This window comes from Myxocyprinus asiaticus, chromosome 35 (genome assembly GCF_019703515.2).
Source record: "Myxocyprinus asiaticus isolate MX2 ecotype Aquarium Trade chromosome 35, UBuf_Myxa_2, whole genome shotgun sequence".
NCBI lineage: Eukaryota > Metazoa > Chordata > Actinopteri > Cypriniformes > Catostomidae > Myxocyprinus > Myxocyprinus asiaticus.
Genome location: NC_059378.1, coordinates 32568486 through 32591520, shown reverse-complemented (window position 1 = coordinate 32591520; position 23035 = coordinate 32568486). Strand labels below are relative to the sequence as shown.

General features: G+C 38.1%; 1 protein-coding gene across 1 annotated transcript in view; it reads left to right on the top strand.

Annotated features, from left to right (window-relative positions):
- sp1 (sp1 transcription factor) overlaps positions 1–22823 on the top strand; it is a 59182-nt gene extending 36359 nt beyond the window's left edge. The window contains exons 4-6 of the mRNA XM_051673474.1: positions 6937–7078; positions 12871–13064; positions 21845–22823. Coding sequence (XP_051529434.1) covers positions 6937–7078; positions 12871–13064; positions 21845–22152 — 644 coding nt within the window. The 3' untranslated portion in view covers positions 22153–22823. The remainder of the gene's footprint in view (positions 1–6936; positions 7079–12870; positions 13065–21844) is intronic.
- Positions 22824–23035: the final 212 nt, after the last annotated feature.

Below are 23035 nucleotides of genomic sequence, written 5' to 3'. Positions count from 1 at the left end.
ACGGATGGACGTTATTAGATTAGAGAGTGAAGACTGTCTTATTTGTTGTGCAAGAATTTTTCCGGCCTTGTCTGAATGTTCATATAATTTAGAACGAGACTGAAGAAGTTGCTTGTTGTTTGTTCAGTTGTTATTAGGTCAATATCTGTTTGCTACCAGTGGTTACTAGTCTATCCTTTGGTTCAGACCTATGGTTACAATGGTCTCATTACAAATATCATTGTTAAAACTATGGATACTGTAGAAGAACTATGGTGCATTTTCATAATTATGGACCAAGCCATCGGTTTTCCAAATCTGTACTCTTTTAATTCTCTCTGATTGTAGGAAAATGTAGGTTGTTTTGTTTGCTTTCAGAAATTCCAAGACATGGCTTCAGTTTAGGAGCCTGATTAAAGGAATCTGTAAAGAAGACCCTACTTAGTCACACTGTCAGTATATTTCAATTTAGCCCTATAAAAATTAGGTTTCATTTTTTCCACAGATATTACTTTTGTTAATATCATAAATTCCATCTGCATCCCAACCTCAAAATAAATGCTGTACTGTCAAATGTGCATTTCAATGCACATAACATACAGCACAATTATTGGTAGTACTGAGTAGAGGTCTTCACGGGTCCACCCTAACCTGGAGACCCGAGACCCGTATGGTTTAGGATCCACGTTTTATACGGTCAGCTGGGTCCGGGTCGGGTCCCATTCTATAATGTGTAATACCCGAGTCGATCCGAGAACACCCGGCCGTGATCAGACAGCGCTGATGATGATGGTGCTGTGTGTGTGTGTGTTGTAACTAAGTTGCAACATTGTAAAATTAGGATGAGAAAGTGCGGGTGGGAAATAAGGTGATAAACGGAGAGGAGCCACAACGAGCTGAGTGACATCAGAGGCAGAGCGGAGTTAAGGCACACGATAGCAAAATAGCAGTGCTAACATTAGTAGCCGTGGCAATGAACGAGCAATCGTTATTAGTTCAAAAGGGCAAACAGTCTAAGTTATCTTATGCGAGATACAAAAACACTGCAAAGCTGATTCTAAAGTCGCATTTGTCATCCGTCACCGTGACAACAAGTGGACTTTTGAAGCTGAAATAATGATTGGATTAGCTATGCTGTTTCAGTCAGCAAGAGAGGAATCACAGAAAACCTGGATGTATTTTACCAACTTTCTTGGCAAGGAGGATGGATTATATGCGTCACAGCCAGGCACAGGGGAGAAGGCTATTAACGTTACATTAGGTAAGACACAAAGTTTTATCACAACTTCTAAATTAACTTAATAGCAATCAGCTGTGAAATCGGTGTCGATCAAGTCTGTGTCTCCCGGCCGGGTCCGGGTTCCAGCTTTCAAATAATAGACTGGTTTGGGTCCGGGTCTGGCTTTTCTCGGTTCTGCGTGGGTACGGGTCCAAGCTTTCAAATAATAGAAGGGTCCGGGTAGTACAATTCCGGGTCTCTTTGGGTTCGGGCACAAATATTTGGGCCCGTGAAGACCTGTAGTACTGAGTGTTCTCTCCTTGAAAATTTCAGATGTAGGCACAGCAGCAGCATATGTTGAATCTAGTTGTTTAATCTGACTGATTAGGTCTTTGAAGTGCTGGTTTCTGGTTTTACTCTCCCAAAAAGAAATTATTTCCTCCCTCAAATAGGCTTTTAAGGTGTCCCAAAGTTTAGCTTTGATAATATCTTAGTGTTATTAAGTGACAAAGAAATACATTTTATTATCAATGTAATTCACAAAGGATAGACTAGAAACAGTGGTATTATCAAAGTGGCATATTCTCTGAGTAGGTGTCTTAGGGAAACCTAGCTTCAATACTACGGGGCTGAAATTATGATTTGTTAATATTTACAGTCTGCAATAGAAGTTAAAAGTTGATCGTCTACTAAAAAGAAATAGATTCGAGAGTATGTATGATGTACTGAAGAAAAGAATGAAAACTGTTTGAAATTAGGATGCAAGAAATGCCATGGGTCAGAGAACATGCATTTATAGAAATAGCAGTTTTAGTTATCTTCTAGTGGTTAGGAGTGGGATGTAACACAAAGTCTCCTCCTAGAATTAATTTGTGTGTATTCAGATTTGGTAGATTGGTCAGGAAAGATTTCATAAATGACACATCATCCCAGTTGGGAGCATAGATATTGGCTAGTGTTATAGGAACATTATACAGTATAATGAGCCAGACACAATGACAGATCTCCCCCTTTTTAAGCTTGGACCTCACTCATAATGAACGGCATGTTCTTGCTAATGAGAATTGCTGCCCCTCTAGATTGAAAATCTGAGTGGTATAACCCCAGCCCATGATTTGCGTTGTTTAAAATGGTCAGACGATACAAGATGATTTTTTTGAAGAAATGCTGTTAAAATCCAAATGCTTTAAATGAATAATAGTCTTGACGCGTTTTATAATCTGATAAGCCCCTTTCACATTCCAGATCATGAAGTTAAATGCAATTGACTTGCTATGCAGCGGGTTATCCAGGGTTATCTAAAGCACCTTAGTTTGAAATGGTGACATCTGAAATTGAGTCAACTGTACCCTACAGCTTAAGTACACACATCAAACACGTATCCTTTCCCCTCCCCTCCCACCTTGCAACTCCCCAAACGAAAAGCAAGGAAACACCCCACTTGTAACTGACTCAGCGTTTACAAATGTATTGAACTTCCTCTTAGCACTCAGTTGAGAATATCGTGCAATGAATGAATAATAGGTCCAAAATAAACCAACTTAAAATTTTCAGTCAACTATGGGCAACAATGTAGTAGGGCCCTATGATTTCCGCATTGCAGAAAACACAGACGGAAATGCGGATTCCATTGATAAAAGTACATTTATAGATAACTATAAAACACAATGTGATGGAATTTTACATATTTGGGATGAAATTAATGTATAAATGCACAATCAAATTAAAATCATGATATGTCCTAGTGTGATGATTAAACCATATATAGGCTGAGATTTAAATAAACAAATAGCCTATCCATTAGGGCTGGGAAAAATTATAGATTTTCCGATGCATCGTGATCTCTGTTTGAACTATCGTGATATCGATTCTTAAATTGGAAGATCGATCTTTCACTCTATGTGGCAACCTTCTATAATGCAAGTAAATCACTCGCATGTGCGACCAAATCTCACGCTATGCGAATAAAAATGTCTATGATTACCCACTGGCTAGTAAATGTTCAGATTTCACTCACCAGTGATTGAGTAGTATAGTAGATAAGAAGTAGCACAGAGGTCCTTTCACTGGGTGTTAAGAGTAAAAAGTTTGGTTTAACTGGTTCTGTGTGTCCAAATACGAGATCCACAGATCCAATTGTCATTAAATAATGTCTCTCTTAATACCGTTTCTGTTCTTTACAGTCAGTTGTTGATTAAAAACAACAAAAAAGAAACATTTGATTCTAATCACACATGAATGTGCTAAAGAAATTACACACATCTTCTCTCATTATATGTGCTGACTGACGTATGTCTCTTAAAGAGACACTACCGATTAAGCACATGTTGTACAAATCAATGTAAATAGTAAAAATTATGCAAGGAAAAAAATATGTAAGAAGAAAATATATGCAACATAATATATGCAATTTGAAGACATTGATAGAATAGACTGAATTGAGCATTTTTCAAAAGCTAAAATGTGACCAATTTGATACTCGTATCTAATTTGTAAAATTAATATTTTCAAATTGTACTTCGTTCATTTATAATTAGACGAAATTTCCTTTATAAATGAGAATTTATTTTATATACAAGCAAAATGGACACCTAAGCAGAAATGTACCCATATTAATCGATATCGAGATCGGAATCAAATCGAATCAAGACTTTGACTTCAAATCAGGAAATCTTTATCAATACCCAGCCCTAATTTCCATGGTTGGTTTGATGTGTTTCTTAAAAGCCTTCTGCATCCGATGGTGATTTAAACAAATATTTAGTATTGTCAAAAGTGAAGAGCAATCCAGCTGGGTGATGTAGGCCGGAGGAAATCCCAGCCTGCTTGAGCTTGGATTTCACGGGGTTGAAGGCAGCTCTTCTATGGCTTAATTCGGCGCTCATTTCTGGAAAAATATGAACTCGTGCACCATGATAAGTAAGCTCGCTGTGTTTCCTGGAGGTTTGGAGAATTCTGGCCTTGTCTGTAAAGTAATGCAGGCAAACGGTGCGGTTAGGGTCTTTGGTGCGGGGTTTCGGAACTGGAACGTTGTGAGCACTATCCAGCACTACTGATTGAAGTTCCAGCAAATTATCACCTAGCACCTCTCTGAAAAACCTGGACATAAAGTCATTTATGTCCAGGCCTGCCATTCTCTGCACCCTCAGGTGTACAAGTTATTCTTACATTTTGGAGATGACTTCTATATTACAAATCCTGTTGTTGCTCTTGTAGCTTTAAAATCTGATCTTGCAGACTAAAAATTGTTGATTCCATTGCCTCTATTGAGCTGTGCTTATAGCTGAGCTATGTTCCTATATCTGCCACAGTGATAGACTACGTAGCCTGAATGGAGCGGAATTCCCTCGTGACTTGTAGAGTATCAATTTTGGTCTTGGTATCTGTCCACAATGTTTCAATGATCAGTCCTATTTCAGAGCGAAAACTCACCATCTCTGTTTTGATAATATCTGTCATCTGATCTGTCAGCTGATAAAGTACACTGTCCTCCGATTCAGAGAAGTGTCTTCACAGTTGCTAGTGTTACTAACATTAGTGGCGGCTTCCATGCCAGCTTGTTTCAGACTGGGGCTATCAAGGCAATTCTGCTTTGCCATTGATTTCTTAACGGATTTACTCGTCATTTTAGAAGGAATCAACAGTCAAAGGAGGTAGAAGGTGTTAAAGATTAAACTATCCCATTTTTTAATATGTTAAGTGTTTCTTAACTCCAAATGAAATTGTGTGCCTCAAACTCCGACTACTCCATTGTCTCGCCGCCCAGAAGTCCCTATATATTTTGTATTTATTTTTTAAAGAGAAATAACTTTAGCGCAGTACATTTATAATTACAATAAACTTAAACTAGTATGTTATTTCAATTGGAAATAAGTGTTACCGGTGTTGGAGGGGAGCCAATTTGAAATCTTGCCTGGGGCGCCAACAGAGTCTATGCCGGCTCTGCCCTGCAGCACTCAGTACTTGTGCTTGATCAGACAATTCCTTGTTCCATTCTTTACAAAATACCGGAATCGTATGATCTGCATGAATTTCGGTTCCGTTTATGGTTTTTCTGCTTGAATTTTCTGCCGATGCAGATGGAACACTGCACTAAAATACTCTTAACAGTGTTTCCAGCAGTGCATTTCAGCAGCAGCACTGCCCTCTACTGGGTCTACAGCATAAAACACACAAATTAATGACTCATGAGCTGGCTCTGTTGAATTTACAGCATGAAACAGTGCTTTCAGTGTAGTCCGATTCCTGAAAGAATGACTCATATGAGCCGGTCCTTTTGAATCTACAGCACAAAACATATGGTGCTTCTGGTCTAGTCCAGTATAGTATTAATCTTACACTGATGTGCAAGTTATGAATGTCCAACTTGAAATTAAATAAGAACTGTATAAGTCTTACAAGCTTGAAGTACAACATTAGACAACAGAACACAGTCTAAATTGTCTCTGGAACTGTTACTGTTATGTCATGTTATTTTAGACCTTTGAGACTTTAATCAAACGGTTACTGACTTTTGTTCATATGAAAGTGTATAAAGATACATGAGTTTTGTAATACAAGGAATTTAATAATAAAAAAATAATTAACTAATTGCATATACCATCACATTTCTTGTTTAGAATTTTATTTTATTTTAAATATAGCCTAGTTAGGATAAATTATTGAACTGGATTAAAGAGTCTCTAAAAAGTCAGCAAACACACCTTTAAAAAAATAAATAAATAAAAATCAAATTTATTTCTAATTTATTATATCTGCTCTATAGAAATCTTAAAGGATCTGATCATTTGGTAACAGAATGCAGAGGACAGTAAATCCAATAAGAATTGCGTTCCTCATTTTCAAATAATTCTTCCTCAAAATTACTAAAATAATTACTGAAATTATTACTGGTTTGACAGCTTGAATGAAAGACCTATTCAAAGCTACATACAGAGAAATTGCATAATAAACGTTGCCATTTCTAATCGAGAAATTGCATAATAAACGTTACCATTTCTAATAGTTCAGTTTGCGCAGTTACACCAGTTTCACTAACCTGCAAAATCAATGTCACTTTGTTCATTCTAGAAGTACAAATACCTTTGTAACTTTGGACTGCAATCTCCTGCGCTGCATCAGCTCGTCGTGTGTGATTGTGACCACGACCGGTCTCAGTAACTGGTATATCGCCCTCTTGTGGTCTCCCAACACTATTACACCAGACTGTTAAACAGATGGCCAACTGAGTGAATGGCAAAGCACACAAATTGGGCTTTCAATTTTAAAATATCAATGCCTCAAAAATATATTGATGATAATAATGTGCCGATCAATAATCGATATATTGATATTTTATGATATCCCTAATAACATTGGATTATTCGCACAAGCAAGCTCACAGACAAGTAAAAAATGGCTAATTTGTTTTTAGAAAACTGCCTAAGGTAAAGCAGATATAAAGTTTTTAGCTATTTGGGGCTTATAAAAAGAGTCGTTTGTACTTGATGTCTATCAGAAATCATATTTCACTTTGTGATACTTTTGAAAATCTTTCGAACTGTGGTATTAGGGTAACAAAATAAACTGCTTCAGATAAGAAGAACGATAGCAGTAAGAATATAATTTTATTTGCTTATATGGCCACTGAAGAATTTTCAGTTCATGAAAAACCCTGCTGGAGGGGCCCCTTATTTACGTCATTTATCATGTTAAAAAAATACTGTATGTGGGTGTAATGTAGAGTGATTGTTCTACAGGTGATGTGGATGGTACGGTACCAGACAGTATGGAGGACAGCAGTGTACTAGATGAGAATATAGAGAGCAGCCCGACACCCGCCAGCAGACGCACACGGAGGGAAGCCTGCACCTGCCCATACTGCAAAGATGGAGAGGGACGGTATGCTATAAAAATATAGAAACATTGCTACATATGGGTCAATGGCATAATGCTCTTTCCTTTTTTGGTCTGGATCTGTAGTTATTCCAAAAAACACTTATAATGTAAATAACACTAAACAATTCATTGAATACACTAAAAAGTATTTATTTTATATATATGTATGTGTGTGTATATATATATATATATATATGTATATATATATATATATATATATATATATATATATATATATATATATATATATATATATACATATATATACAGGTGCATCTCAATAAATTAGAATGTCGTGGAAAAGTTCATTTATTTCAGTAATTCAACTCAAATTGTGAAACTCGTGTATTAAATCAATTCAATGCACACAGACTGAAGTAGTTTAAGTCTTTGGTTCTTTTAATTGTGATGATTTTGGCTCACATTTAACAAAATCCCACCAATTCACTATCTCAAAAAATTAGAATATGGTGACATGCCAATCAGCTAATCAACTCAAAACACCTGCAAAGGTTTCCTGAGCCTTCAAAATGGTCTCTCAGTTTGGTTCACTAGGCTACACAATCATGGGGAAGACTGCTGATCTGACAGTTGTCCAGAAGACAATCATTGACACCCTTCACAAGGAGGGTAAGCCACAAACATTCATTGCCAAAGAAGCTGGCTGTTCACAGAGTGCTGTATCCAAGCATGTTGACAGAAAGTTGAGTGGAAGGAAAAAGTGTGGAAGAAAAAGATGCACAACCAACCGAGAGAACCGCAGCCTTATGATTGTCAAGCAAAATCGATTCAAGAATTTGGGTGAACTTCACAAGGAATGGACTGAGGCTGGGGTCAAGGCATCAAGAGCCACCACACACAGACATGTCAAGGAATTTGGCTACAGTTGTTGTATTCCTCTTGTTAAGCCACTCCTGAACCACAGACAACGTCAGAGGCGTCTTACCTGGGCTAAGGAGAAGAAGAACTGGACTGTTGCCCAGTGTTCCAAAGTCCTCTTTTCAGATGAGAGCAAGTTTTGTATTTCATTTGGAAACCAAGGTCCTAGAGTCTGGAGGAAGGGTGGAGAAGCTCATAGCCCAAGTTGCTTGAAGTCCAGTGTTAAGTTTCCACAGTCTGTGATGATTTGGGGTGCAATGTCATCTGCTGGTGTTGGTCCATTGTGTTCTTTGAAAACCAAAGTCACTGCACTCGTTTACCAAGAAATTTTGGAGCACTTCATGCTTCCTTCTGCTGACCAGCTTTTTAAAGATGCTGATTTCATTTTCCAGCAGGATTTGGCACCTGCCCACACTGCCAAAAGCACCAAAAGTTGGTTAAATGACCATGGTGTTGGTGTGCTTGACTGGCCAGCAAACTCACCAGACCTGAACCCTGTAGAGAATCTATGGGGTATTGTCAAGAGGAAAATGAGAAACAAGAGACCAAAAAATGCAGATGAGCTGAAGGCCACTGTCAAAGAAACCTGGGCTTCCATACCACCTCAGCAGTGCCACAAACTGATCACCTCCATGACACGCCGAATTGAGGCAGTAATTAAAGCAAAAGGAGCCCCTACCAAGTATTGAGTACATATACAGTAAACGAACATACTTTCCAGAAGGCCAACAATTCACTAAAAATGTTTTTTTTATTGGTCTTATGATGTATTCTAATTTTTTGAGATAGTGAATTGGTGGGTTTTTGTTAAATGTGAGCCAAAATCATCACAATTAAAAGAACCAAAGACTTAAACTACTTCAGTCTGTGTGCATTGAATTTATTTAATACACGAGTTTCACAATTTGAGTTGAATTACTGAAATAAATGAACTTTTCCACGACATTCTAATTTATTGAGACGCACCTGTATATATATGTATATATATATATATATATATATATATATATATATATATATATATATATATATATATATATAAAATTAGGCATAAGTAGATTTAAATGTTTTCTATCATTATTTCTTAAAACAATTGAAAAGTTATTGAAGCAGTGAAACAATTGTTTAAAAAAATTATAATTTGTCCATTATGTCAGGGTCAGGTTTGTAACCAACATGCAGATAGCCATTCTGTTGTCATGTGACAAAAAATAAAATAAAAAAAATAAACAAAGAGGACCCCTTTAAACCCTTGTGTGTGTGTGTTTATAAAAATAAAAAATCTGATATTTTTATATTAAGACACATTTTTTCAGGACAAATGGAGGAACCCTATGTTTGTGAATAAAGCAAGTAAATCAGTAGGCAATAAGTAGCATTTGAAGTTGCAAAACACCCTTAAAGTATTCTGATAACTATCTTTATTGCATTACGACTAGGGATGGGATGATATGTCACAAACTAGACAAAATGACAAACCATATCGAGACAACTCAATATTTTGAAATTTGCAACATTGCTTTCTGTTGTGTGAACATAAATGAAATGACCTGTCAAACATAACCTCTCTACAGCTTGATTTTACCCCCTACTGCGTTTTTTTTTTTTTTTTTTTCCTCCACCATTTACAGGGTTCGCTAAATGTCCTTGAGGTGCTTAAACGGGAATACCTGGAAAATCACCTTGTTTTGTTGAGAGGTTCTAGAGTTTAAAACAACATTTCTTCAGTATAATGTGTGTTCATCAAGGGCTCTCAGTTGGGCAGAGAAACTAAATTCCTAAATTACCTTAAATATTTTCAAAATTCTAATTAAATTCTAATTTTGAAGTATTATTTATTTATTTATTTTTTTATGAACGTTGTTTCCTTAGTCCACAAGATGGCACATTGAATACATAAATCATACAGCACTGTTATGTTATTGAAAGTACATTCCTGACTGTTACCAAAACAAAAAAAAAGAATTAAATTTTCAACTAATGTGCATCAAATAAAAAGTTTTAGGTGCTCAGTGTTATCAAATGTTAAGTCAAAAGTAAAATGAGGGGGAAAATGCTTCAATAGACAATTCACATAGTGTTACACTTGCACTGATGCCACAGAATACTACCCCAGACTCAAGCTTCATAATAACAGCAAAATGCCACATTGTTTTAATTCATTACAGTTGTATGTAGGGTAGCAGTATTCCCAGAAAGCAGTGGTATTTGGCTGAACTTGGTGGTGAAGCGGCTCAGACTATGAGCACAGGCCAGTGGCTGTTCAAACAGACAGAATGGAACAAAATGTGAGGTTGAACTCCTTTCCTGACAAAGCATTTAAAAAAACTCATTGCTTAATCTGAGAAACACTTATAAGAGAGCAAGACGCAACGTCCAAAGACCTCCACCTACTGTAAGGGACCGAATGCTTTTGCAACCATCCATTTGTTTTTCAATGTAAACACTCGCTAGACAAACGTCTTTGTTTTGCTTTTTGTTTATTCGGCATCTTGTGCTGGAGCGCTGTTTTTTTAGATGCTGTGTCTAATTAAAAATAACTTTTAAAAAGCATCTTTTTGCTTTCTGTTAAACTATATTTGTTGCGCTGTGACTAGCTTTTTTAGCGCAAGAATGAGATCGATCTGAAGTCATCGTCAATTCTTGGCACACATCTAAAATTCGAATGCACAGTTTTAGCATTCGAATGTGCATTTTCTTTTCTTAAATTCGCCGAATATTCTAATTTCTGATTTTAATTTGACAGCCCTATGTCCATCAAAGATGAAATCCATGCACTCAACTTTCATAGAATAATTTGTCTATAAATATCCTTTCTTTTCTTTACAGTCAGATAAAGTTCAAATAAATAATTTTAATCACAAATAGCACGGATACGCTACAAAAAACTAGATTTCTCTCTCAAACCGGGACACTGTGAGAGTCTGTTTGATGCACGTTGAACTCTTAAAGTGACAGTACCCTTTTTAGCACTTGTAATACAATGAATGAGTGTTATTGTAAATTGTACACATTATTTCAAACATTGATAGCTCATATCATTATTATATATACAATTTCATGACAATTAATTGATAGAATGTAGAAATTGTTATATTTTTAAAAAGTTTAAATGTTATAATAAAAAAAATAAATAAATAAAAAAAAAAAAATATATATACACACACACACACACACACACTTTCACAATTCATGGACATGTTCTGTTCAGTTCTATTGCTTGTTTTGCACCTGATCAGCCTGAATGTACCCAACAATTTTTGAAGGCTTATTTGTTTGTGATCTTATAAAGGTATATGAGAAATTCTTATTTAATTCTTATTTAATATTGTTAAAGAACTTGATTATAAAATGTTAATTAAAATTAAATTATAATGTGCCTTTTGCGCAAACATTAAAAAAAAATTATTCTGTCTTTAAGTGTTCTATGAAATCGAGATTATATTGAATTGTGAACCTCATATCGTTTATCGAACCAAATTGTGAGAACCATATCTTCCCATCCCTAATTAAGACCTTAAATTTAATATAGAACATAAGTTATATACCTGCTCTAGATTCCTAAATGAAAAGGCAGAAAACTGGTTTGGACAATTACTTGATAATTATAGCAATTCTAAGAATGAATGACAATAACTGGTTAATAGTTCATCACACGAGTCTCCTGACTAGCAATATTACAAGCTGCAGTGTCAGGCATGCCTGTTTAAAAAGAGAAATATTATAAATTATTTTGAATATTTTAACAGGTTTGTTTTACCAGGCACAGCAATGAGGTCAATATTTGCATAAATTAAATATTGATGTCCTCCATTTCAAAACACATTTGCCTATTTCTTTTATTTGTAATTTGCTGGGATGTTCGGAAATATAACACTACCCGAGAGGTCTCCGAGATAAAATAGTAATCTACAGTATAGCTGGTAGCAACAATTATCAAGGCCAAGCATTTAAACAGCAGAGTAAACATCTTAGCAGCATAATCTGTCCAGAATCATAATTTTAAATCAAGTAGTTTTTTGTTATTTGTAGATATACATTTTTTTTTTTAATATAGCTTTTGACCACTAGTTGACACTGTCCTGAAACTTAACATAACGATTCAGGACATGACCATAAGGTAAAATACCAAGTTTCTTTTCAATAGGCCAAAGATTTGCCAAGATATTGCATAAAATACTGTGTGGCGGCCTCACTACAAATTCGTTGATGCGTTATTCAAGAACCATTTTGTCTATCGAAAAGCTTTTGATAACCTTCTGTAGCGAGTGTCCCCAGATGATACACACCAAACTTAGTGCGAATCAGATGTATGGACTAGGAGGAGATCAGAAAAGGATGTTTTCAATTTCATTAAGAATGGCGGACTGGAAATGTGGCCGACCATCAATGGATACGTGCCAAATTTCAGGCAAATCAGATATACAGCCTAGGGGGAGTTGAAAAAGGTAGGGGGGGGGAATTGTATGGCAGAGAAAATATTCAGGTGGAAATTGAAACCATGGTATGCATTTGACTGCATGAGCCAAGGAATCAGAGGAAAAAAGATTTTGACTGATATTTTGAAAACCACTTTGTGATTTTGCCAGGTTACACAATCACAAAGTGCGCATGCAATATAATGCATCCAAAAGAGAGAACTTTGGGACTTCCATGCACCTCCTGGTGCCTATTGTGTGAGGTGAAACAAATGTATTTTAATTAAAAGAAACCCGCCTGCACAATGCTGTGCGATTTCACATGATGGTTCATGTAAAAACAGTTGAAATAATGTGTTTTTTAAAGACCGTATCTTTATAGTTGACTGAACATTAAACTGAGATACCAGGAACCGTTTGAGCATCATGAGCTTTAAACTGCAGTTGAACCATGCAGGCCCATTTGTAACTGTGTTCTCTGACCTGCCTTGATTACAGCAGTGACCCCAGTAAAAAGAAGCAGCACATCTGTCATATCCCCGGCTGTGGGAAGGTCTATGGGAAGACATCACACTTAAGAGCACACTTGCGCTGGCACACTGGAGAAAGACCTTTCGTTTGCTCTTGGTCCTTCTGTGGGAAACGTTTCACACGCTCTGATGAGCTGCAACGACACAAGAGAACACACACAGGTGAGACACTTGTATCATATATTGATTTTGTATGTTTCTGATTAATAAAATCTCTTGGATCTTTAACAGTGAGTTTCCTTTGTAGTCTTTGAGAATAAATACAATTTTGAATGTCTAACTGAGCACATGTGAATAAAATAAAACTTGTATTGTACATGACCTATAGACCCTTTTCACAGACCTGTTATGGTGCGTTTTCTCCTTTTTTTTTTTTTTTTTTTTTTTTTTCTCCCCAATTTGGAATTCCCAATGCGCACTACGTCCTCGTGGTGGTGTAGCGATCCGCCTCAATCTGGGTGGCGGAGGACAAATCTCAGTTGCCTCCACGTCTGAGACCGTCAATCTGCGCGTCTTATCACATGGCTTGTTGAACGCATTACCGTGAAGACGTAGCACGTGTGGAGGCCCACGTTATTCTCCACGGCATCCACGCACAACTCGCCACGCACCCCACTGAGAGCGAAAACCACATTATATCGACCATGAGGAGGTTAACCCAACGTGACTACCCACCCTAGCAACCGGGCGAATTGGTTGCTTAGGAAGCCTGACTGGAGTCACTCAGCACACCCTGGATTCGAACTTGCGACTCCAGGTGTGGTAGTCAGTGTCTTTACTTGCTGAGTTACCTCGCTTCCGCCTTAACATAAATGTAGCAAACTTTTTTATATTTTCAATTTAAAAAATTACCTTCTTTTTTTCACATTTTATGTTGCAGCATTATGCTAAAATGCTTTTTAAATTATTATTTTTTTCCACATCAATCTACACTCAATACCCCATAATGACAAAGCAAAAACCAGATTTTTGATAACTTTGCAAATGTATTAAAAAGAAAAAACTGATATCACATTGACATAAGTATTCAGACCCTTTGCTATTACAGTTGAAATTTTGCTCAGGTGCATCCCATTTCTTTGGATCATCTTTGAGATGTTTCTACACTTTTATTTGAGTCCACCTGTGGCAAATTCAATTGATTGGACATTAATTGGAAAGGCACGCACCTGTCTATATAAGGTATCACAGCTGAAAATGCGTATCGGGAGCAAAATTCAAGCCTTGAGTTCAAAGAAACTGCCTGCAGAGCACAGAGACAGGATTGTGTCAAGGCACAGATCTGGAGACGGCTACAAAAATGTTTTGGCTGCATTGAAGGTTCCCAAGAGCACATTGGCCTCCATAATTCTTAAATGGAAGACATTTGGAACAACCAGGAGTCTTCCTCGAGCTGGCCTCCTGGCCAAACTGCGCAATCAGGGAGAAGAGCCTTGGTAAGAGATGTGACCAAGAATCCAATGGTCACTCTAGTTGAGCTCCAGAGATCACGTGTGGAGATGGGAAAAACTTGCAGAAGGACAACCATCACTGCAACACTCCACCGATCTGGGCTTTATGGCAGAGTGCCCAGACAGAAGCCTCTCCTCTGTGCAAAAAAGCACCTAAAGGACTCTCAGACTGTGAGAAACAAGTTTCTCTGGTCTGATGAAATTAAGATTTAACTGTTTGGCCTCGATTCCTAGCGTCATGACTGGAGGAAACCAGGCACCACTCATCACCTGCATAATACCATCCCATCGGTGAAGCATGGTGGTAGAAGCATCATGCTGTGGGGTTGTTTTTCAGCGGCAAGAACTAGGGGACTGGTCAGGGTTGAAGGAAAGCTGAACACAGCAAAATACAGAGATATCCTTAATGAAAACCTGATCCAGAGTGCTCAGGTCCTCAGGCTGGGCCAAAGGTTCACCTTCCAACAGGACAATGACCCTAAGCACACAGCCATGACAACACAAGACTGGCTTAGGGACAACTCTGTGAATGTCCTTGAGTGGCCCAGCCAGAGCCCGGACTTGAACCCAATCGAACATCTCTGGAGAGACCTGAAAATGACTGTCCATTGACGGTCCCCATCCAACCTGACAGCTTGAGAGGATCTGCAGAGAAGAATGGCAGAAAATCCCCAAATCCAGGTGTGTAAAGCTTGTTGCATCAGACCAGAGGCTGTAATTGCTGCCAAAGGTGCTACAACTAAGTACTGAGTTAAGGATCTGAATACCTGTCAATGTGATATTTTTTTTTCTTTAATAAATTTGCAAAGTTATCAAAAATCTGTTCTTTGCTTTGTCATAATGGGGTATGGAGTGTAGACTGATGTAATAAAATAAAATAAAGCATTTTGGCAGAAGGCTGCAACATAAAACGTTAAAAAAAATTAAGGGGTCTGAATACTTTTTGAATGCACTGTATATTAAGTGTATAGTCACCAAAAATGTTCAAGTATTTAAAGTGGTATAAAACCCGTTTCAGTTCAGTTCAGTGAACGTGAGTTGTGTGGAGCGGTAACAATTTCACCTCCACTCTTAAAGCATTCTATAATCACTCTGCTCCAGGTTGTCTATTTCCCGCTCCCCACTCCCTCCCCGCTCACTGATAAGAGAAACCTTGCTCCATGTCCGCTCCATGGCAAAATTTGCCCCTAACTACTGCTTCACTGTAAATTTGCTTTTAAAATATCAAAACCTCAATACAGAGCATGTATTTGATATAAATACACAATACTAGGAGAACAGCTTCAGTGTGGTTTATTGGAACACTAACATAAGTCCAAGTCTATATTAAATTATTTATATTACCTTACTTTTGATACATGTTGGCAACATTCTCTGGATTAAATAAATTATCAAACTTTTTTTTTACCCCCCAAAAAAACACCAAACAGATCACACACACACACTGGCGGCCAGAAGTTTGGAGTAATGTACAGATTTTGCTGTTTTGGAAGGAAATTGGTACTTATATTCACCAAAGTGGCATTCAACTGATCACAAAGTATAGTCAGGACATTACTGATGTAAAAAACGGCACCATCACTATATGAAAAAAGTCATTTTTGATCAAATCTAGACAGGCTCCATTTCCAGCAGCCATCACTCCAACACCTTATCCTTGAGTAATCATGCTAAATTGCTAATTTGGTACTAGAAAATCACTTGCCATTATATCAAGCACAGTTGAAAGCTATTTGATTCATTAAATGAAGCTTAACATTGTGTTTGTTTTTGAGTTGCCACAGTATGCAATAGACTGGCACATCTTAAGGTCAATATTAGGTCGAAAATGGCAAAAACGAAACTGCTTTCTCTAGAAACTCGTCAGTTAATCATTGTTTTGAGGAATGATATCTATATACAATGCTTGATATTACCCAAAACAAAAACTGAAGATTTCATACAAAGGTGTACACTACAGTCTTCAAAGACAAATGACAACTGGCTCTAACAAGGACAGAAAGAGATGTGGAAGGCCAGATGTACAACTAAACAAGAGGATAAGTACATCAGAGTCTCTGGTTTGAGAAATAGATGCCTCACATGTCCTCAGCTGACAGCTTCATTGAACTCTACCCGCTCAACACCAGTTTCATGTACAACAGTAAAGAGAAGACTCGGGTGCAGGCTTTATGGGAAGAATTGCAAAGAAAAAGCCACTTTTGAAACAGAAAAACAAAAAAGGTTAGAGTGGTCAAAGAAACAGACATTGGACACAGGAAAAGTGTGTTATGGATCTTAACCCCATTGAGCTTTTGTGGGATCAGCTAGACAAAGGGTCTTCAACAGGGGGTCCGCGGTGGTACTGCAGGGGATCCGCAAATTATTGTTTGATCCACCATTGGTGGCATTTGTAATAATCACTCGCATGTGAGCGACAGTGAGAGGCAGGAGTATGATTTATCGACATGTTGAAGTCCTTCGCAGCTGCATGCCAAATCTTAAAGTGTGTCTAAACAGCGCTAGTCAGCAGAAACGTGCAGCCCGGACAAACCCTTCACACAACCACTGCTCATCACAAGCTGCACAAAGCGCGACACACATCAGTTCAGCAGCGCTGCAGTGGAGGGTCGCGTGAGCAAACGCGTCTGCTTTGCATTGGTCGCGCTCTGCGGTTGAGCAGATAACAGCCTGCTTTTAGAACAATAGCTTACTTGCCTGGTGTAAATAGTTACCACTGAGATTATCAAGCTGGCATACACGGTCCTTAACATTCCACACACACAAGACAGTGACTCAAATCAACATAATTCAAGGTGCACTCTGTCATTGTTTTCCTCATTACACATTTTTACTCAAATCAACAGTAATTTTAAAATATATGTATGAAATTGATCACTCACATGAGATGACTCCATTTTAGCAACCTTATAAAAGTTGTTTTATTCTGCATGGACAGGGTCTGTCTGTTTGTCTGTCTGTCTGTCATTTTCTTTGTTTTTGGAGGAGGTTTGGCACAAGGATTTACTGCTGTGCATCCCTGCTGAAGAGCCATTCTGGTCAGTTAGCTGGTTTCAGAGGGGGTTTGAACACTTTTTAGCTGGTCAGGCTGGGAAGCCATCCACGACCATCCTGACCAGTTAAGACCAGCCTAACCAACTAAGACCACCCTGATCAGCTAAGGCCAGCCTGACCAGCTAAAAAAAGGGTTCAAAACCCCTTTAAAACCGGCCTGACCAGCTATGACCAGGCTGGGCAACCAGCTAATCCCAGCCAACCAGCTTATGCAGGTTTTAGCTGGTCTTTTCAGCAGAGCAGCATTTGATGATTATTTCAATGGCTTTGCAATGTAAACATCATGAAGTATACATACAGTAATATGGTAGCCTACCATCCACATTTTTATAGGCATAAAACGCAACACTCAATTTTATACAATATGTAAGGAGGGTCCCTGCTCCGTCTCTCAACCCACTAAGGGGTCCTTGGCCTGAAAATACGTAGTTGAAGACCCCTGAGCTAGACTGTAAAGTGCACGAGAAGTGCCCGTCAAGACAGCCACATCTATGGCAAGTGCTACAGGAAGCGTGGGGTGAAATGTCACCCGTGTATCTAGACAAACGGACAGCTAGAATGCCAAGGATCTGCAAAGCTGTCATTGCTGCATGTGGAGGATTTTTTGATGAGAACTCATTGAAGTAGTTTAAGAAGTTCTGAATACTTTTGTTTCAAATTGTAATAATACATTTTCTCGTTATTAATGTCCTGACTATAGATTGTGATCAGTTGAATGCCACTTTGGTGAGTAAAAGAACATTTCTTTCCATGAGCAAAATCTGTACATTATTCCAAACTTTTGGCCACCTGTGTGTGTGTGTGTGTGTGTGTGTGTGTGTGTGTGTGTGTATGTATGTATGTATGTATGTATGTATGTATGTATGTATGTATGTATGTATGTATGTATGTATGTATGTATGTATATATATATATATATATATATATATACACACACACACACACACACACACACACACACACTATATTGCCAAAAGTATTCGCTCACCCATCCAAATAAATGAATTCAGGTGTTCCAATCACTTCCATGGCCACAGGTGTATAAAATGAAGCACCTAGGCATGCAGACTTCTTCTACAAACATTTGTGAAAGAATGGGCCGCTCTCAGGAGCTCAGTGAATTCCAGCGTGGTACTGTGATAGGATGCCACCTGTGCAACAAGTCCAGTCGTGACATTTCCTCGCTACTAAATATTCCACAGTCAACTGTCAGTGGTATTATAACAAAGTGGAAGCGATTGGGAATGACAGCAACTCAGCCACGAAGTGGTAGGCCATGTAAAATGACAGAGCGGGGTCAGCGGATGCTGAGGCGCATAGTGCGCAGAGGTCGCCAACTTTCTGCAGAGTCAGTCGCTACAGACCTCCAAAGTTCATGTGGCCTTCAGATTAGCTCAAGAACAGTGCGTAGAGAGCTTCATGGAATGGGTTTCCATGGCCGAGCAGCTGCATCCAAGCCATACATCACCAAGTGCAATGCAAAGCGTCGGATGCAGTGGTGTAAAGCACGCCGCCACTGGACTCTAGAGCAGTGGAGACGCGTTCTCTGGAGTGACGAATCACGCTTCTCCATCTGGCAATCTGATGGACGAGTCTGGGTTTGGTGGTTGCCAGGAGAACGGTACTTGTCTGACTGCATTGTGCCAACTGTGAAGTTTGGTGGAGGGGGGATTATGGTGTGGGGTTTTTCAGGAGCTGGGCTTGGCCCCTTAGTTCCAGTGAAAGGAACTCTGAATGCTTCAGCATACCAAGAGATTTTGGACAATTCCATGCTCCTAACTTTGTGGGAACAGTTTGGGGATGGCCCCTTCCTGTTCCAACATGACTGTGCACCAGTGCACAAAGCAAGGTCCATAAAGACATGAATGAGCGAGTTTGGTGTGGAAGAACTTGACTGGCCTGCACAGAGTCCTGACCTCAACCCGATAGAGCACCTTTGGGATGAATTAGAGCAAAGACTGCGAGCCAGGCCTTCTCGTCCAACATCAGTGTCTAACCTCACAAATGCGCTTCTGGAAGAATGGTCAAAAATTCCCATAAACACACTCCTAAACCTTGTGGAAAGCCTTCCCAGAAGAGTTGAAGCTGTTATAGCTGCAAAGGGTGGGCCGACGTCATATTAAACCCTATGGATTAAGAATGGGATGTCACTTAAGTTCATATGCGTGTAAAGGCAGATGAGCGAATACTTTTGGCAATATAGTGTATATATACATATACATACATACATACATACATACTGTGTGTGTGTATCATGGGGAAAAAATGTGATCTCAGTGATTTCAACCGTGGCATGATTTTTGGTGCCAGACAGAGAATGGCCAGACTGGTTTGAGCTAAAAGAAAGGCTACGGTAACTCGGATACATTCTGTACAATTGTAGTGAGCCGAATGGAATTTCAGAATGCACAGCTTGTCAGACCTTGAGGCGGATGGGCTAAGCAGAAGACCATGTCGGTTTCCACTTATGTCAGCCAAGAACAGAAAGTTGAGGCTGCAGTGGGCCTACAATCTGTGTACCTCAGAGGAAATCAAGATTATTCAGACCAGGCTATGTTTTCCCAGTCTTTAACTGTCCAGTTTTGGTGAGCCTGTGCCCACTTCAGCCTCAGCTTTCTGTTATTGGCTGACATAAGTGGAACCCGACGTGGTCTTCTGCTGTTGTAGCCCATCTGCCTCAAGGTTTGACGAGTTGTGCATTCTGAGATGCTATTCTGCTCTCACATTTATATTATTTTTATATAATTATAGATATATAAAATGTAATACAAATCTGTTAACATTTTTAAAACTATTTTTTAGTTAGAGCTGTCGACATTAACGCGTTAACACGCGATTAATTTAAAGAGTTTATCGCATTAATTTTTCTTAATCGCGATTAACGCATTTACTGAATTTACATTTAATTCAGCTCTGTGTGAGTTCTGAACACTGTTTGGGATAGGGCAGAACTTTTGTGATGTGTCCGCCCAGGGTCATCACACTGACGCACACACCACAAACAGACTTAAAAGTGATTCTTTGTCAAGGATCAAGTAATGGTGATAGGACCTTTTTAACCTTTTTTTTTTGTTTTGTTTTTTTTTTGTTCAAAACAAACTCGGATGGGACCTGTGAAGCTGCATTCACGTGACTTGCTGGAGTGAAGCATCAGCATCTTCCCGGCGTCGCGTTGTGCTTCCGTCTTACAGGGCAGTTTAGATAATGTATCATTTACATGCTCAGTGCCAGCGCTAAAATCAAAACATGTCATTCCAACTTTGTTTGGAAAATGTTAAGAAAACATTGTTACATATTGTTAACTAAATGCATTTTGACAGGAATAGATGTGTATACTGTATATCATCAAATTTAAGTACTTTCTAAATCTGCGGTTAATTGCGATTATGAAATATATGCAATTAATCACGATTAAATATTTTATGACCCTTAAATAGATCAATCCAAAACAAATGCATGATTTCTTGGTTTGCTTCAGAATCAAAGTAAATGCTTATTTTTAACCCTATTATTATAATTATAGGTTATATTATAATTTAAAATGATTATTTTGAATGTAATTAAATTGCATAAAATCACTATGTCTTAGTGTGATGAATAAACTGCAAAAGGCTGTGCTTTAAATATATCTGCTTATCTGGAGGTGAGAAACCACTGTCAAATACACAGAAATTTAAAGGTCTTCAATCAGTTTTCTTCCGAAATAAGTTTTATCTACCTGGTTGCGTGAAATTAAAGAAATTGTGCTGAAATATATTACAGCTCTATAGTAAAATTTTATATTCAGTTTGGCTGACGCTTTTGTCCAAAGCGACTTACAGTGCCCTGATTACAGGGACAATCCCCCTGGAGCAACCTGGAGTTAAGTGCCTTGCTCAAGGACACAATGGTGGTGGCTGTGGGGATTGAACCAACAACCTTCCACTTACCAGTTCAGTGCTGGATTAATGTTGGATTATTTGATTAAAGTTTGGTCTGTTACAGTTTGGCATGTGTCTTTTTGTCATTTTGCACATTATTATCAACTATATGCCAGAGTGAAACTTAATAAAATGATTGAATATAATGAAATGTTGACTAAATTTAAAGGACATTTTCATCAAAAGTCTAAAACTGACTTGGAAAAAAAAAAACTGTGTAAAAAAAATTAACACATTTTTAACTCTGATAGCATTCAAAACAGCCTGAAGATCTGTGCTGAGTTTGGTGGATGTAGCTTGAAAGTTCTTGGAGGAGTTACTATTAAAGAATTTGATTTCATAAGTAAAAAAGAATAAGCTTAAATACAATAATTGTATGTTAGCTTGATAAATGTTTGAACACTTGCATTTGACCAACCACAATCAAGTGTTCCATTTGGTACAAAGTGTTTTTGCAGTGGTGCACTTAATTTAAATGTTTACTCTAAACATTAAACTTACTTGTGTGTGTCTGCAGGTGAAAAGAAGTTCCCATGCCCAGTGTGTCCCAAACGTTTCATGCGTAGCGACCACCTGTCCAAACACATCAAGACACATTTGAATAAGAAAAGTTCATCTGGTGCCGCAAATACCAATGACAACACCGGTACCACTGTGGCCGCCACTGACAGCTGCACTGCAGACGACGCTACGACCGATCAGCAAACTCTCATGGCCATGGACACGCTGTCATCAGAGGGGTTTGCGCGGTTAGCCTCCAGCGGCATCAGTGTCTTGCAAGTCACAGATTTGCACTCCATTAATCTGAACAGCAATGGTTATTAATGAAGGCTGAAGTGAGTGTTTAAGGTGAATGCACTGCAGATTGTTGGCATTACAACATCTGGTAAAGCACAGAGCCGCCTGTGAACGACAGCCAAGAGGGATGCTTTCAGAGGGGATAGAATGGGATGTAATTTATCTCAAAGGTGTTTGTTACCTCATTCTCGCTGATACTCCTGCCTCTCGCTTCTTTTTCATCCCCTCCATATGTATTTTGAATCCTTTGAACTTTCCTTTTCCCTCATTTACTGATGCCTTGAACTGAAATCATGTTGTGCTCATGAATGTTTCACTCTGATCCTCTTGAAGTCCAGAAGAGATGATCAATTGGGTTAAAACAGGACAAGTGGGAAACTTATATTACATAGTTGTCTTTTTTAATCTTTAATAGTGTACCCAAAAGCCATCATGCTCCCATGTATTGACCACAAAAAAAAAGAAGAAAAAAAAAGAAACAAAAGATTTGAAACATTTTGCTTTGTTTTTGTACATAAGTTATATTTTTCCTAAGGATGGAACCATGCAAATTCTGAAATTGTCTTTGTTTTGCGAATGTGTATATGAATTATGTCTTAAACTTAAATGTCACCATTTTTATATTATGTAGGTGCTCTATAACTTGCTTTATAGTTGTTGTTTTTTTTTTTTTGTATTGCTTCAGTCCTGATATACAATACACAAGTTACAGTAAATACATGCTGTTGAGTAATGCTAAATGTCCCCGTTTTCTTGGTCACTATGGTCTTATCAAGCAGTAAATTATCGGGAATGATTTTCACCAGTAAAAATCGAAATGCCTTAAACTCTGCTTTTAAAAGGGGTATCTTATGACTTTGAATTAAACCATAGCTTTACACTTTCTATAATATGTTAACTCAGGTGCAAT